The sequence below is a fragment of the Pholis gunnellus genome (assembly GCF_910591455.1).
Source record: "Pholis gunnellus genome assembly, chromosome: 5".
In the NCBI taxonomy this organism is placed as follows: domain Eukaryota; kingdom Metazoa; phylum Chordata; class Actinopteri; order Perciformes; family Pholidae; genus Pholis; species Pholis gunnellus.
The window spans coordinates 27,430,893-27,443,776 of NC_136531.1; the positions used below are offsets into that span (position 1 = coordinate 27,430,893).

General features: G+C 39.3%; 2 protein-coding genes across 3 annotated transcripts in view; both read right to left on the reverse strand.

Annotated features, from left to right (window-relative positions):
- Positions 1-5,201, reverse strand: part of wdr17 (WD repeat domain 17) — a gene marked incomplete at both ends in the record, with an annotated part of 29,308 nt that extends 24,107 nt beyond the window's left edge. For both annotated transcript variants that reach the window (XM_079160332.1, XM_079160331.1), the window contains 9 exons: positions 157-248; positions 1,323-1,491; positions 1,599-1,786; positions 2,192-2,314; positions 2,627-2,767; positions 3,022-3,132; positions 3,686-3,916; positions 4,497-4,680; positions 5,079-5,201. In XM_079160332.1, coding sequence (XP_079016458.1) covers positions 157-248; positions 1,323-1,491; positions 1,599-1,786; positions 2,192-2,314; positions 2,627-2,767; positions 3,022-3,132; positions 3,686-3,916; positions 4,497-4,680; positions 5,079-5,201 — 1,362 coding nt within the window. The remainder of the gene's footprint in view (positions 1-156; positions 249-1,322; positions 1,492-1,598; positions 1,787-2,191; positions 2,315-2,626; positions 2,768-3,021; positions 3,133-3,685; positions 3,917-4,496; positions 4,681-5,078) is intronic.
- A 2,949-nt stretch (positions 5,202-8,150) lies between these two features.
- Positions 8,151-10,911, reverse strand: hmgb2a (high mobility group box 2a). Its single transcript, XM_079160145.1, has 5 exons — positions 10,843-10,911; positions 9,893-10,052; positions 9,295-9,446; positions 8,967-9,141; positions 8,151-8,845 (listed from the first exon to the last, which is right to left on the reverse strand). The coding sequence occupies exons 2-5, from the start codon at positions 10,037-10,039 to the stop codon at positions 8,681-8,683; spliced, it is 639 nt and encodes a 212-aa protein (XP_079016271.1). The 5' UTR covers positions 10,040-10,052; positions 10,843-10,911; the 3' UTR covers positions 8,151-8,680.
- Positions 10,912-12,884: the final 1,973 nt, after the last annotated feature.

Genomic DNA, 12,884 nt, shown 5'->3' on the forward strand with positions numbered 1-12,884 from the left:
TAAAATTGTAATATGTTTTTTTAGATTGTCAGCAGAAAAAAGGGGGAGACAGCCACCACATTTTAACTTATTAAGACAAGTGATTAACTGTTGATTTTCATACATGATACACAGATTTGTTTTGCAAGGTCATTTTGAACTGAAAGTCAAAGGAACCTCATTAAAGCGAGTGATGATCTTTCCTTTCTTGACGTCCCAGATGAACGCTCCATTACGAGATGTTGCGCCTGCAATGCAGTTCAGGTCTCCTTTAAAACACACAAAGGTCACCAACACATAAGCAACAGATGATGCACTTTATTGTCTTTTGTACCACATACCTGACCTGTTTGTGTCCTGTATTGTACGGGTCAGGATGTTTAGGTTATGTTTATGTATGTTTAGATGTTCTGATCACCTACAGTGGATTGTAAGTCCTTCCTTAGTACTTCACGGTCAAAAAGGATTCATGCATAAGCCCCTTTTTAACCGCAGGAACTTTCCCCCAGAACTAGGAATCACAGGGTCCAGGGTCTAAATTAAGTCATGGGACATTTTACCCCCCAAAAGACCCTGGGTCCTGTTTCAGAAAGCAGGTTCAGTGAAAACTCTGAGTTAGTTAACCCTGAGATGAGGGAAATCATGGGTTTTAAGTTCCAGAAAGGTAACTTAAACACTGGGTCTGTTACCATAGTAACTGACTCTGTGAACCTGACCTGCTCGCTAGCAGGTTTTCTTTAACAAACCCTTAACTTCTCTGTCTCCTCCCTCTTACAGAGGCTGTTTCATTTCCTCATTCATTCACTCCCCGTATCAAAGCGCTTATAAAAGCACATTAATTAGTGTAGGTTTACTGTCTCTCAGAATGTTAATGTTTGAGAACAATAAAAGTAAAGTTAGGCTTTGCTGTCACTTTCTGACACATTTTTTAAAAGGCAAAGAAGTGTGAATAAGAGAAAAAAGGTTATTTCCTGATTGTTTCAGATGATTTACTGTGGACACTGACAATCTTAGTTTAATTTTCGTCCTCTGCATTTCATTCATTACATCCAATGTGCAGCAGTAAATATTATGCAGCAGTAGATGTCGTTGCAGTGAGACAAAACCAAGGTTGTTTTTAACATGTTCTTTAGATAAAATGGACGGGCGTCATGTTGCTTTTTCATACTCCAAAGATGCATTTGTCTGGGAAACACAATTGGCTGAAGGAACCTTTTAGTACCTTAAAAAGTAGTCCCAGGACAAAAATTACCAGGAACTTCTTGGTGGAAACCTGGCAATAGATTTTTGTGTTGGCTGTATGCATGCATGTGCTTGTGTGTGTAGAGGTGGAGCTAAAATACCTGGAGCCCAGGACAGGGAATAGACCACTCCTTCATTGCCGGGGGAGGTGTAAACAGCTGTTAGTGTGTCTGTGTCCCAGATTTTGATGGTTCCATCAAAACTAGCTGTGGCCAGCAGGTTGTGATCATCTGGCTTAAATTTACAGTCAAATATAGTCTCTACATGACCCTGGAAACAACATTAAACCAAGTCAAAATCACAGTACAAGGCTTCTTCATTCAGTCATTTGTAGTCATGTGTAGGCCGTTGCCTTTACAAAGGATGTTAAAGAATACCAAGTCCCGTAGGAAGTCCCATTTCTTGGCCCCCATGTCATAGAGTCCCACCCCTCCATCCATAAAACAGCACACAGCATGGCCAGGAGGCAGAGAGAAGGACCGGTTCTGAGACAGGGTTGGGGGAGGTACAGCCTCACTGGTGGAACTGGTGTGGTGACTTTTACTGGGAGAACAGGAACTCTGAGCTGTAGAGACAATGTCTGTTGTGTTATTCTAAAAATCTTGGTAATCCTTACATTTCCTAACAGTCAACCTTATTTCAGGGACAGAGAGCTGTTGAGCTATTCAAATGAAGCCACACAAGAGGAGAAGTACAATTAATCAGTGTTCGAATGGCTGCTTTATTCCCACACAGTGTATATTTAAGAAAAGACATTATGAGATTTTCAATCTTATCTGTTGCGCTTTGGTGACTGACACACAGCTGTCGTTGTGAGCACAAATCTGAAGATGTGGATTTAGTGTCAAACTTGATTTTGATACCAACCATAAAATAGAACCCCAGCGACTTATAAAAGCTGTGGTGTATGTATTTTTCAGGTCAAACCTCTTTTTGAAGTTCAAAAGGTTTTAGTCCAAAATATACCTACCTTTCTTGGCAAGTGGGGAGTTTAGGACATGCAAAGCATGAAATCCAGTCTTTTTCAGTTTAAAGCTGTCCAAAGGAGTGGAGCGAGACACATTCCATACCCTCAACACTCCAACCTGGGAGTCTGACAGACAGATAATGCAAATGTGTTGAATATTTGTACTGGTCTGTAAACGTGCCCTGTCATATTGCATGGGTTGTATTAATATAAACTCCATCTGCTATCTTAAAGTTCCATAATACTAAGTATTTCTGTATTTTTAAGAAGCCAAAGTACAAGAAGTATTCATTAATATGTATCAATACATTGACAGAGGCACTGTGGCAACAACAGGTCCCACATACCAGCTGGCTGAAAGGCAACTGTAGCGGTAAACACATGAAGGCAGAAGAGAAGATCATACACACATCCCACACAGAAATGTCCAGTCTTTACCTCCGGTGATGAACATGCCTGGTGCAGAGGGGACCCAGGCCAAACACTGAACTGATGCAGCAGCTGAGGGGAAGCAGAAGGATGTGATACAAGCCAAGGCCTCGCTGTCCACCAGCCTGATGCCATTATGGAGGTTAGACACTGTGATAGAGAGAATGTTTTCATCATTTACCATCTGAGGTTGCAATTATTGTCACAGAGATTTGTGTAATACCCAGTAACTGAATGGGTTGGACCCATAAATTGACCCAGTGTTTGTTATTTTATGGTACTAAATTGTAATTGCTCAGAAAACACAGATAAACAACTGTATGCTAAAATCAAAATTCCTGTTTCTTATTTCAAATTCAAATCACTCCAGCTAACAAAATACTGGTGATCATATTTTGTCCCACCTAGTAAATAGTCAGTTGACAAAGGGTCCCATTCTAGAGCACTGACTGGGTCCTCTTCATCTGTTCCTTCTAATGACTCTGGACGCAACACATGCTTTTGGCCTTTACTCCCTAAATAAGAGAGAACAGACAGAATAATGAAAATGTGTGTTTACAGAAGCATACCTCTGCTTGTGGAAACTGAAGACAAGAGTAGAGTTAGACATTGTAGAAGACTGATGGCAGGCCCAATTCTATGATGGTAATGTTGAGATTTATTTCACTGGGCAGTGGAGAGATAGTTTACTCATAAAATCTCTTCTAACAAGATCGACATTCAGAGAAAGGTAGACTAAAACTATACTGATCTGTATGGAAATTGAGTCTGTCTCCAGATTCCAAGTGAACGAAAGGTCACCTCCACACCTTCCTAGGGAAATTTCAGAAACCGTAATTATATGCTAAGAAAGAATTTCATAGGGAGGCTGACCAGGATTTGCAGTGATACATATTGTGGTCTTTCTTGTGGTAAATGAAAACATTTTTTCTATTTCTACAACACGCACAGTATACTGTATGTTATAGTTAGGCTCAAAGTGTATGCCTCCAAGCAATGAACGAAAGTCAAAGAAATGTCCCCCAAAAATTCCACAGATGAATGTGAATGTGTTCAAAACATAGGTACCTGGCTGAAAAACAGACAGACTTCCATCTGTGTGTCCAAACACCAGTTTGCCCTTCTTGGTGGGGTGCCATCTAAAGAGACAGATATCAGACAGGAAGGAGTGGGCTTCTTTATGTACTGTGACCCCGGGGTCAGTACCTCCATATACCCAGATGTACAGCGGGCCGCGTTGGGAGACAAACGCCACACCGTCAGCAAAGTTCCAGCACCAACTTACTGATGCAGGAACACCTGGGAAAGAAGAGGAGACTCTTTATGCAGGAAAGGACATTGCCGTACACTAACCTTAACCCTCATCCTACCAACTGGGGTCCCCGCAGATCCCAGAAGTATACTTTTTGTCATATCTCACAGGTGCTATATTCTATTTTGACTTTGTCAATCAATTTGTTCCTAATGACTTAATATCATTGTTTTCTGTTTCTGTTTTAAGTAGCGCTGGGTCCTGGAGAACCCCCGTCAAAAGCACCCAATTGCAGCCTATTCAGTATTAATAGATTGAATAGAATAGATAGAAAATTTTAAGTATCACACACTATCAGGGGGGAAGTCATTTTGACACCGACCTCATGTACTGTTCATTTTCCTTTTACACAATAAGCAAATTAACTGTAACTTAACTAAAAAATATATTATATACATGACTAATAACAATTTGAGATGACCATTTTGCTATGATGGTTGTTTCTTACAGTACTTTATTCTTGGGGTCCCCACAGACCACATCCGGTAGTGCCTGTATATCAAATATGTTGGTAGGCTGAGGGTGAAACACTGTGCCAATAAAACCTGATGTGGATCATCTATTAACCTTTAGTGTTGTCCAGTCTGGCTACAGTCTTCTGTTCTGCCACGTTCCATACGATGAGCAGGTTATCAGCAGAGGCTGACACAAACAGATCAGGGTTGTCAGGACACCAGCTGATGGCTGTTATGGTCTTCTTGTGCTCTGACATGATTGACCTCAACTTAAATTCATTGTACTGCAGATCCAACTACAACAAGGAGACAGAGAGAATGACAAAGAATTATAGAGGGGGAAAGTAATGCAGTAATATCCCTTATATGTAGGCACTTCAAACAAAAGTAAATAAAACATCACATGGGTAAATGGGTTGCAGTGTATTGTGTTTGAATTAGTTAAATAGTTCTGTTTAAGATTTGAATACATTGCACTGTGTATAATTATGGTTTACGGGTGTTGCAGCCCCCAGGATGCATGTATTGTGGTTTATTGCCTATGGGTACCATTTGCATCTGTGCACTGTATTAGGTCAACCATACAGTAAACTCACATTTCCATAAAGGATGAAAGTGGCATGCTAACATAATGCCATCTTAGATTTGAATTATTCACCACTCTCATTAACACAAATACACACAAGTACTTTACCTGGTAGATGTATATAGCCAAAGTAGCACAGTAGGCAAAGCGGTCTCCACTAGCAGCACACACATCTTTATTCCAGGGCTGACAGCCTGCTGCCAGCAAGCCCACCTGCTTCACCTTGGCCATTATCACCTAGAGACACACAAACACATGCAGATACTAATTGTGTTATATTTAAGTATTTTTTACAAATCCAAAGATTCAGCTTTTGCATAGCTTTGAGTTATATGTTCTGTGTATTTCTATATTCTGTTCAATCTTTTTGAGTGGCTACAACTTTGTAGACAAACATTTTTTGCAAATAACTTAACAATAACTGATCAGATTCTCAGTATCTCTGGACACATCACAGCTAATATGTATGTATGTATGTTAAACAGGGTTTAAAGATCAGTTGTCAGCTGAAAGACAATCATCTGTGCATTTATATTGCATTGTATTGTTAGTTGTGTTGCAACACCAACCACACAACTGAATCTCTAACTATTATTTGTTGTGTATTATGGATTGAATTCCAGTGTATTCCTGTTAGTACCAGAGAAACACTCACAACATACTAAGTAGATCTACAGGTTAAGGAGGATAAGATGATTAAAGAGAAAGAGAGGATTAAATTAATCTCTGTTGTGATTGGCTAAGACAGCTGCTTATTGTTAATTTTAGGAACTGACTACTGACTCAACAACGTACAGTATGTCTGAATGGTGGGACTGTACTCATTATAGCAACTAAACATCTTCAAACCAAGAGATGTAAAATTAATTTAATAGTTTAATAGTAATTCTGTATTAGCCATTGTTTTTTTTAAACCAAATCAATCCAAAAAGATAAACCTTTAGAAAGAACTGTGGCCTACATGTCATACTTGGTATGAAGTACTCTCTATACAGTAGATTGGCTCAGTCACCCAGCAAACCAGAACGAAACTGTAAAAAGATGCAGTCATTAAAAGACATGTTGCTATTGTAAAATAATTGAGGTGTCTCTTAAAATTGTACATATACTTAGATAAGACAATGGCACTGTCTAGCTCCTTAGGCTGGATAGTCATCATGAGCCACAATATATTTATCTATGTCACTATGGAAACGCTGTTTCTACTACATTTAGCTAATTTACCGGTATTTTTAGCTCAAAGGACCCGGTTTTAAGATCTATTTTTCGCAACCAAGTCGCCTACTTGGTTTAGGCTAACAGAGAGGCATTCACCGTCCACGGAACTATTATTATCACAGATTTCAGACATAACAATAGGCAACAATCGCCTCAAATAAATGCTCATCTGAACCACCGTTAAACCAATATGCTAACCCTTTTTAAGATACTAGCGTTAGCTATATTAATCCAAAATTACTGCCACCACTTGCCATACAGACGCTTTCGTCTTCCCGTTATCCTTCTAAACATGTAGACGGTATCAACAGGTTTCAACAGCACAAACTAATCCGTGTGGTAACTGTCTGTTATTGAGGCACTTGAGTGTCGCAGATATGGTAGGTCTGAATACTACTGAGCGGCAGCTTGTTGATAACAAATGTGCATTCAACAAGATTTCACATCTCTATTTAGTGTGTCATCGCTATTGATTTGTATTACAATGCTAGCGGGCAGCTAATGTGTAGGCTATCTGTTTTTATTCTTACCGTCTGTTCTCAGCTGGCTCGTGCTCAATGGACAGCTCCCAGGTTCTGAAATGCCCCCTGATCACTGTCCTCCGCGTGAGGTGGGTCGTAACGACGGCAATGATTGGTCCGTGGGAATAATCAATTTGATCAGCTATTGGCTGTCTGGAGTGTCAGTAAGACTTTCTTCTGTGCAAATCCAGAAGTGCAGTCTCCTCTCACGACTCCGTCCAGCATGATGTATGATTATATTAGTGATTTCCCTGCGTTAAAACATGGTACCTGGATCTGAATTATCCAGATTTCTTATCGCTTTCTTCGATAGCAGTTCAAATTCAGTTACGGTCAGTTTCAAGCAGGGGTGGAAGAAGTGCCTATTCTGACGCTGGATAGCCATATCTCAGAACATGTTGGAAACTAGGGAAGTTGAAAATATTTTAGGATGAAATATTGAATTATTCATTTTTTCTAAAGCCTGACAAATGGTCAGTCTGGCTGTATACACAAGTTGCACAAATTTGAATATTTACTATAGATTAGTGTATTGCTGAATAAGGAAAGAGGTTTAAGTTTGTTTTAAGAATATTTATCCTTTAACATTATTGAACAGGGCAAACATTATCCTCTGACTGGATGCACAGCAACCACAGGCCACTACTCTAGGTCAACTTGCCCTTTTATATTTGGCATAAAATTGACCATAACACCTTGAATAAATAACTAAGCCAGCACATGATTTTACTATTTTTTTTATAACTGCTTAAAAGTTAAAAAAATGGCCAATCACTTAGCTTTACCCCCTCCTAACCTATAAGCATAGGGACACTATGGGACAATAGGCCCCCCAAGCACACTGAAGTGGTCATTATCAGGATTTTAGACAGACAGCTTCAAAGTGAAATTATTTGTTTGCAGATTTGGGCAGTTTTGCCCCCAACACAACAAAATGTTCATAAAAGTCCTGGGTGGATTCCATCCATATCTACAGCCCTTAAGACCCCCATGCCAACGATACATTACTGTAATCACCATTTCACTGAGAAAGTTAGGGATATTAATTACAATCATGGTCTTTGTTACTTGACCACCGCTATTCATACATTGAGCTGCACCATTAATGAAAGACATATTGGGTGGAACATTAGTCTGATTTAAAAAAATAATTTGTTCCGCCGAGTTATCATTAAATCCCTAAATTAGGCACTCCTATTTTTAAAATATATACATTTGATTAGTCATTTGATATATGTTAGGGGAATGATTGCGTTACACAAAGTCTTTGTAACCTATTACAATTCTGGTGTATCTGACCAATGGGTGGTACCGTGTCCAACTAATGCAAGTACCACTAAATAAGAGAAGCAGAACTTAAGTAGGTACAGAAACTAAGAAATACCTGTTCACTTAGTGGTCTTAAGAAATTAAAATACAAACTGAATAAATTGTATTGCCATACAGTTATAATATACAAAATTTTATTACAAAAAAAAGTTCTACATGAAAGCTTTCAAAGTTCCACATTAAAAATGGCTTCAAACATTTTTAATCAAACTACAGATAACTCTTGGTAGTAAAATGACAGTGAAGAAACCGCACCACTAAACAGAAAACATGAGCAGTGCTTCCAGAAAACAATACACTTTTTAAAAAAAAACTTTAACGATTTGCTGCTGTCCACCACTTGTACACGAGTCTCAGTACATTGTATTTTCACAGGAAATTCATATCTAGCTGACCGTTAAGATAACAATGAGGGGTCTTAGATGTAACAAACGAGTTCAGCAGAAAAAACGCAAGAAAAAAAATGTAGGGGACTAAGTTACAAAATAAAAACTAAATCCCTGAATGTGAAAAGGAATACAGGTCTGGTATCCTACAGAGGCAGACCAACAGGGACAGCAGGCTATACCGTTTGAATCATCCACACAAAATTTGATCTGAACAATGCATTGCAAAATTCACAACCTTTAACATATAGACCACTTAGTCATCATCATCATCGTCGTCATCATCCTCGTCGTCGTCCTCATCATCATCATCATCATCATCAACTGGTTCTGCTTTCTTGGCAGCGGGCCTGCCTGGGCCACTCTTCTTGCCAGCATCACTCTTCCCCAGGCCACTTCTGGCTTTGTATGCTGCAACATCCTAAAAAGAAGACATTTATGTAAACCCTTGTCCGTTGATGCTTTTCATTAATAAAAATATAAATTGTTAGACATATGGCGTGACCGTTAATACCAAGCAAAAACAGGCAATGCGTAGATACCTTCTCATATTTTTCCTTCAGTTTGCCAGCCCTGGCCTCATAAGGAATCTTGTCTTTGGCAGTCTGTTTAGACCACAACTCTCCAAGCTTCTTGGCAATGTCACCAATGGAAATACCAGGATTCTCCTCCTTGATTCTGGGACGGTGATCAGAGCAGAAAACGAAGAAAGCGGAACTGGAGAGAAAGCAAAATAAATTAATGTCAGAGAGCACTAGACTGCATTCCTGCACATGACAGTAGGTAGAAGCTAAATATGATAATTATACAACTCGTCTTTAGTCAAATGTTTTTAAATCATATGAGGCAGTGTGGCGTAGTTTTACTTACGGTGGTCTTTTGGGTGCATTAGGGTCCTTCTTCTTCTTTCCTTTGCCTGGGGCACCTTTAGGAGGGATGTACGTTTTCATCTCCCTTTCATACCGGACCTTGTCGTTTTTAGCCATATCCTCGAACTTCACCTTCTCCTTGGCTGACACTGTCTACAAAAAGTTCAGCAACACCTCAAAATTCTGACTTGATGCATCTTTCGGCACAGGACTGTCCATGGACATTGCATTGTTATTAATATGTAGAATTTAACAACCTTAAATAAAGTTACCTTACTATTTTCATATAAACAATCTTTTTCAAGTGCATCACACCCTATGTACCTACCAACAGAGAAGGCAAAGGGCTATGCAGGGACGGGCAAAATAGGGAGAGGGACACAGCAAAGTTATACTAAAATAAATTCTACCTCTGGCTGTCAAATTCAACGCATAGTTCTGTAGTTTAGACTAAAAGGGCTCACTTTATATTATTGATAGTTTGTCACGTTTTAGTATTTCATCATTCAATTAATTGTATAATGTAGGGAAAGCCACACCCATTTCATGCAAAATATTTAGTTTGTAAAATGCTACACAAGAAATTGATGCCAGCTTACCTTCCATCTCTCAGAGCACTTCTTGGAAAACTCTGCAAAGCCTACACTGGTCCCTGGGTGTTTCTTTTTGTGCTCTTCGCGGCAGGTCGCAACAAAGAAAGCATATGATGAGGTCTTTCCTCTTGGCTTATTTGGGTCCTTTGACATGGCTGCGATTGATCTAGAGCACATGCAAAAAAAAAACGTCACATGACACTACGAACCCACTTCATAGCAAATGCGTGAGGTTGTGTTAAGTTAAGGTTATAACGTTACATCACTTTGTAACTTATCGGCCCAATAACTAAACGTATACCGTTAATATATTAAGCTAATGAGTTGAAACGGATTGATGAAAGTGACGTGTTAGCTGAAGCAAAAGCTCACGAGTGTTTCAGGGCTCTAATCGGATTTCTCCTTCTGTGGGACAAAAAGACGGGACTCCATTTTGTATCTTCCCGCCTAAACTTTACTGCGCTAAAAGCTTACGAAGAACTATTTTGCGATGTTACCTAACAGCTACGATTTTAATTTAACACAACTGCTCCTCCGCCTTTAAAACCACGCGAGTGGGCCTCGACTAAATGGTTAAGTCGAACGTCAACTTAAATGCGGGGCTACCATCGTGTATCGTGTAGCAGGCTATGCTACCAAACCAAATGGCGTTTGAACTGCATGTTGCGAACACAGCAATAGACTACCATTTAGCTGCCTTTCACAGTATCGACAGATGCCCAAAACTGTGTAACATAGATGAATCAGAATACAACTGCTTCAATTGGATAAAATTAGGAAACATGACTTTACGTTAACTAACGCCAGGCTAACATACAAACAACTTTAACTCGCTAATAGGCTTTAGTTAGTAAAAATGCACAAAATTGTTTGTAGACATACTACCATGGAAACCGCCGGAGACTTTCAATAACAATATTATTTCGACAAAATTGCAACAACGGCGATGGTCTTACCTGTTCTCAGCTAGACAAGTTGTAAACGACTGAACGAGGACAAAAGCTCGACTGTTTTGTCACTGTCTGCGAGGGCGAACAAACTTGACTCAAAGTACTTCCACAACTCCTCCCAGCCGTCAGATGATTGGCTGGATTTAAACATTGACATTTGAATGTAGGGCATGAGAAAGAAACACCACTCTGATTGGTTGCATTAAGTGCGATCACGTTTGTATGCGTTGTTTGTACGCGGATTGGTTTAACTGGGCTTTTAAACATACGGCGCGAAAATTCCTTTGTCTGCTTCGAGTCAAAATATGTTCATCTGTTTATGGGTTGTCGGGGGTTTGTGTACGTTTGACCGTTTTTTTCTAGATGAGACTGGCAGCAGCAGAAACAACGATAGGACTGTTTCTATTTCGTTTCATTGAACAAGCTACGTTACAATGAGACTGGTCAAACTACCCTTGTTAGGACAAGTCAAAAAACTAAAATGATCATTTGCTTTTTTTAACCAGCAAACTGGCTTGAAAAAATTAAAATAATACTTTTGGATTCAGTTTTCACTTAAGGTTTAGGTTTGTGAGAGAATATGCCTGCGCTGATCTATTTCTGAGCATTACCTATAAAATAACAATATGGCAATAGACTATTCTCTATAATCGTCAGTGAATAACTGTAGTGGTGCATGCAGGTATTAGAAACTGTTTTAATCCTTCTACAAAGGACTGGCAAGTTTTCAATGGCAGGTGGTAGCAAGTAACACACACACCAACAACATATTCAATATGAATGCAAACATTAGGCTCGTTTGAGATGAGCTGCGACTCGCGTGGGAGGTGGACGAGAGCAGACGGCAGGGGCGGGAGCATTGAAAAACACTGCGGACTAGTCGGACAGTTTTCAGCTGCCTTCAAAGAATATACAGGAAGTTAAAGAATCGGTTACATCCTGTTAGATCCGATCTGTAGGAAACTTGTAGTTTGCAGACCACGTTTGGATTTATTTATATGTAATTGTAAATATATATGTATGTGGAAATTGCATTGCATGCTATCCTTTTGTTCTTTTTGTCTGCCCTGTAAAACACTTTGATGCTCGTTTTGCTAAGTGACATAAGCTTTATTATTATCAACCACACAATATATGTTTTTTAGACTAAACATTTATTGCACAATGTGAGACTAATAGACAACAATCTAGCGTTACATATTACAATTTCACAGACAAATTAGGATTTTCTACAAAACGTAGTTATTGTTGTAAAAATGAAGAGACAATCAGTTCTTTGATCGGATGACAGCCAGGGGTTTTCCATCATGCCCTGGGTGTCTGTGGGTACATGCCAAATCTCTTAATTGCATCCCCGTTTCCCTCACTTGGGTCCCTTCCTTGCATTTTAGTCCCTCCCACCAGGGAAGCATGCGAGGAGAGACGAAACGAGGAAATATATTTTAAGAGACATGAGACGTCCTTTCCTAAATTGCGTCACGTGAAGCGACGTATGTTTCTGATGACGGCGGCCCAGCTGTCAGTCGGCTTTAACAGCTGGAGAGACTTTTAAGAAGTATGTGTCTGTTCACATGATCACTGTACTTAATACTAGTAACTAATAATACTAATAACTAATAAAGACACACAGTCATCATGACTGTAGAGGTGTTTTCTCTCTGTAGTGTTAACAAACGGTGTCCTGTGTTCTGTTTATAAGTGCAGGATCGATTTCCATCGGCGGAATGCGATCGTCTTATTTATGAATTATTTGCGTCTGTACGTTTTGAAATTGTGACTGTGACGTCATTATTAAATAACCCACAATATGATTATTGTTTCTCTTAAATTGTATAACTCATCAAACACCCATGATGTGAATGAAGCCTCACGTGACATGATGATACATTATGTAAAAAGTGTTTCGTCTCTCCAGCTCTCTCTGACTTAATTGTATCCATAATAAAAGGTATTCAGGGAAATATCAGATCATGAAAAGACAAATCTTTCTAATAAATAAAGAAAGTTGTTTGTGGTCCTTTTGTTGTTCAGACTACAATGAACATTTA

Bases quoted from the DNA above. Each gene is read 5' to 3' on its own strand.
- hmgb2a (XM_079160145.1), bottom strand. From the start codon at position 10,039: ATGTCAAAGGACCCAAATAAGCCAAGAGGAAAGACCTCATCATATGCT. The intron at 9,447-9,892 runs GTAAGCTGGCAT...AACTTTTTGTAG, and splicing joins AGTGCTCTGAGAGATGGAAG to ACAGTGTCAGCCAAGGAGAA. The intron at 9,142-9,294 runs GTAAGTAAAACT...CTTTCTCTCCAG, and splicing joins AATGCACCCAAAAGACCACC to TTCCGCTTTCTTCGTTTTCT.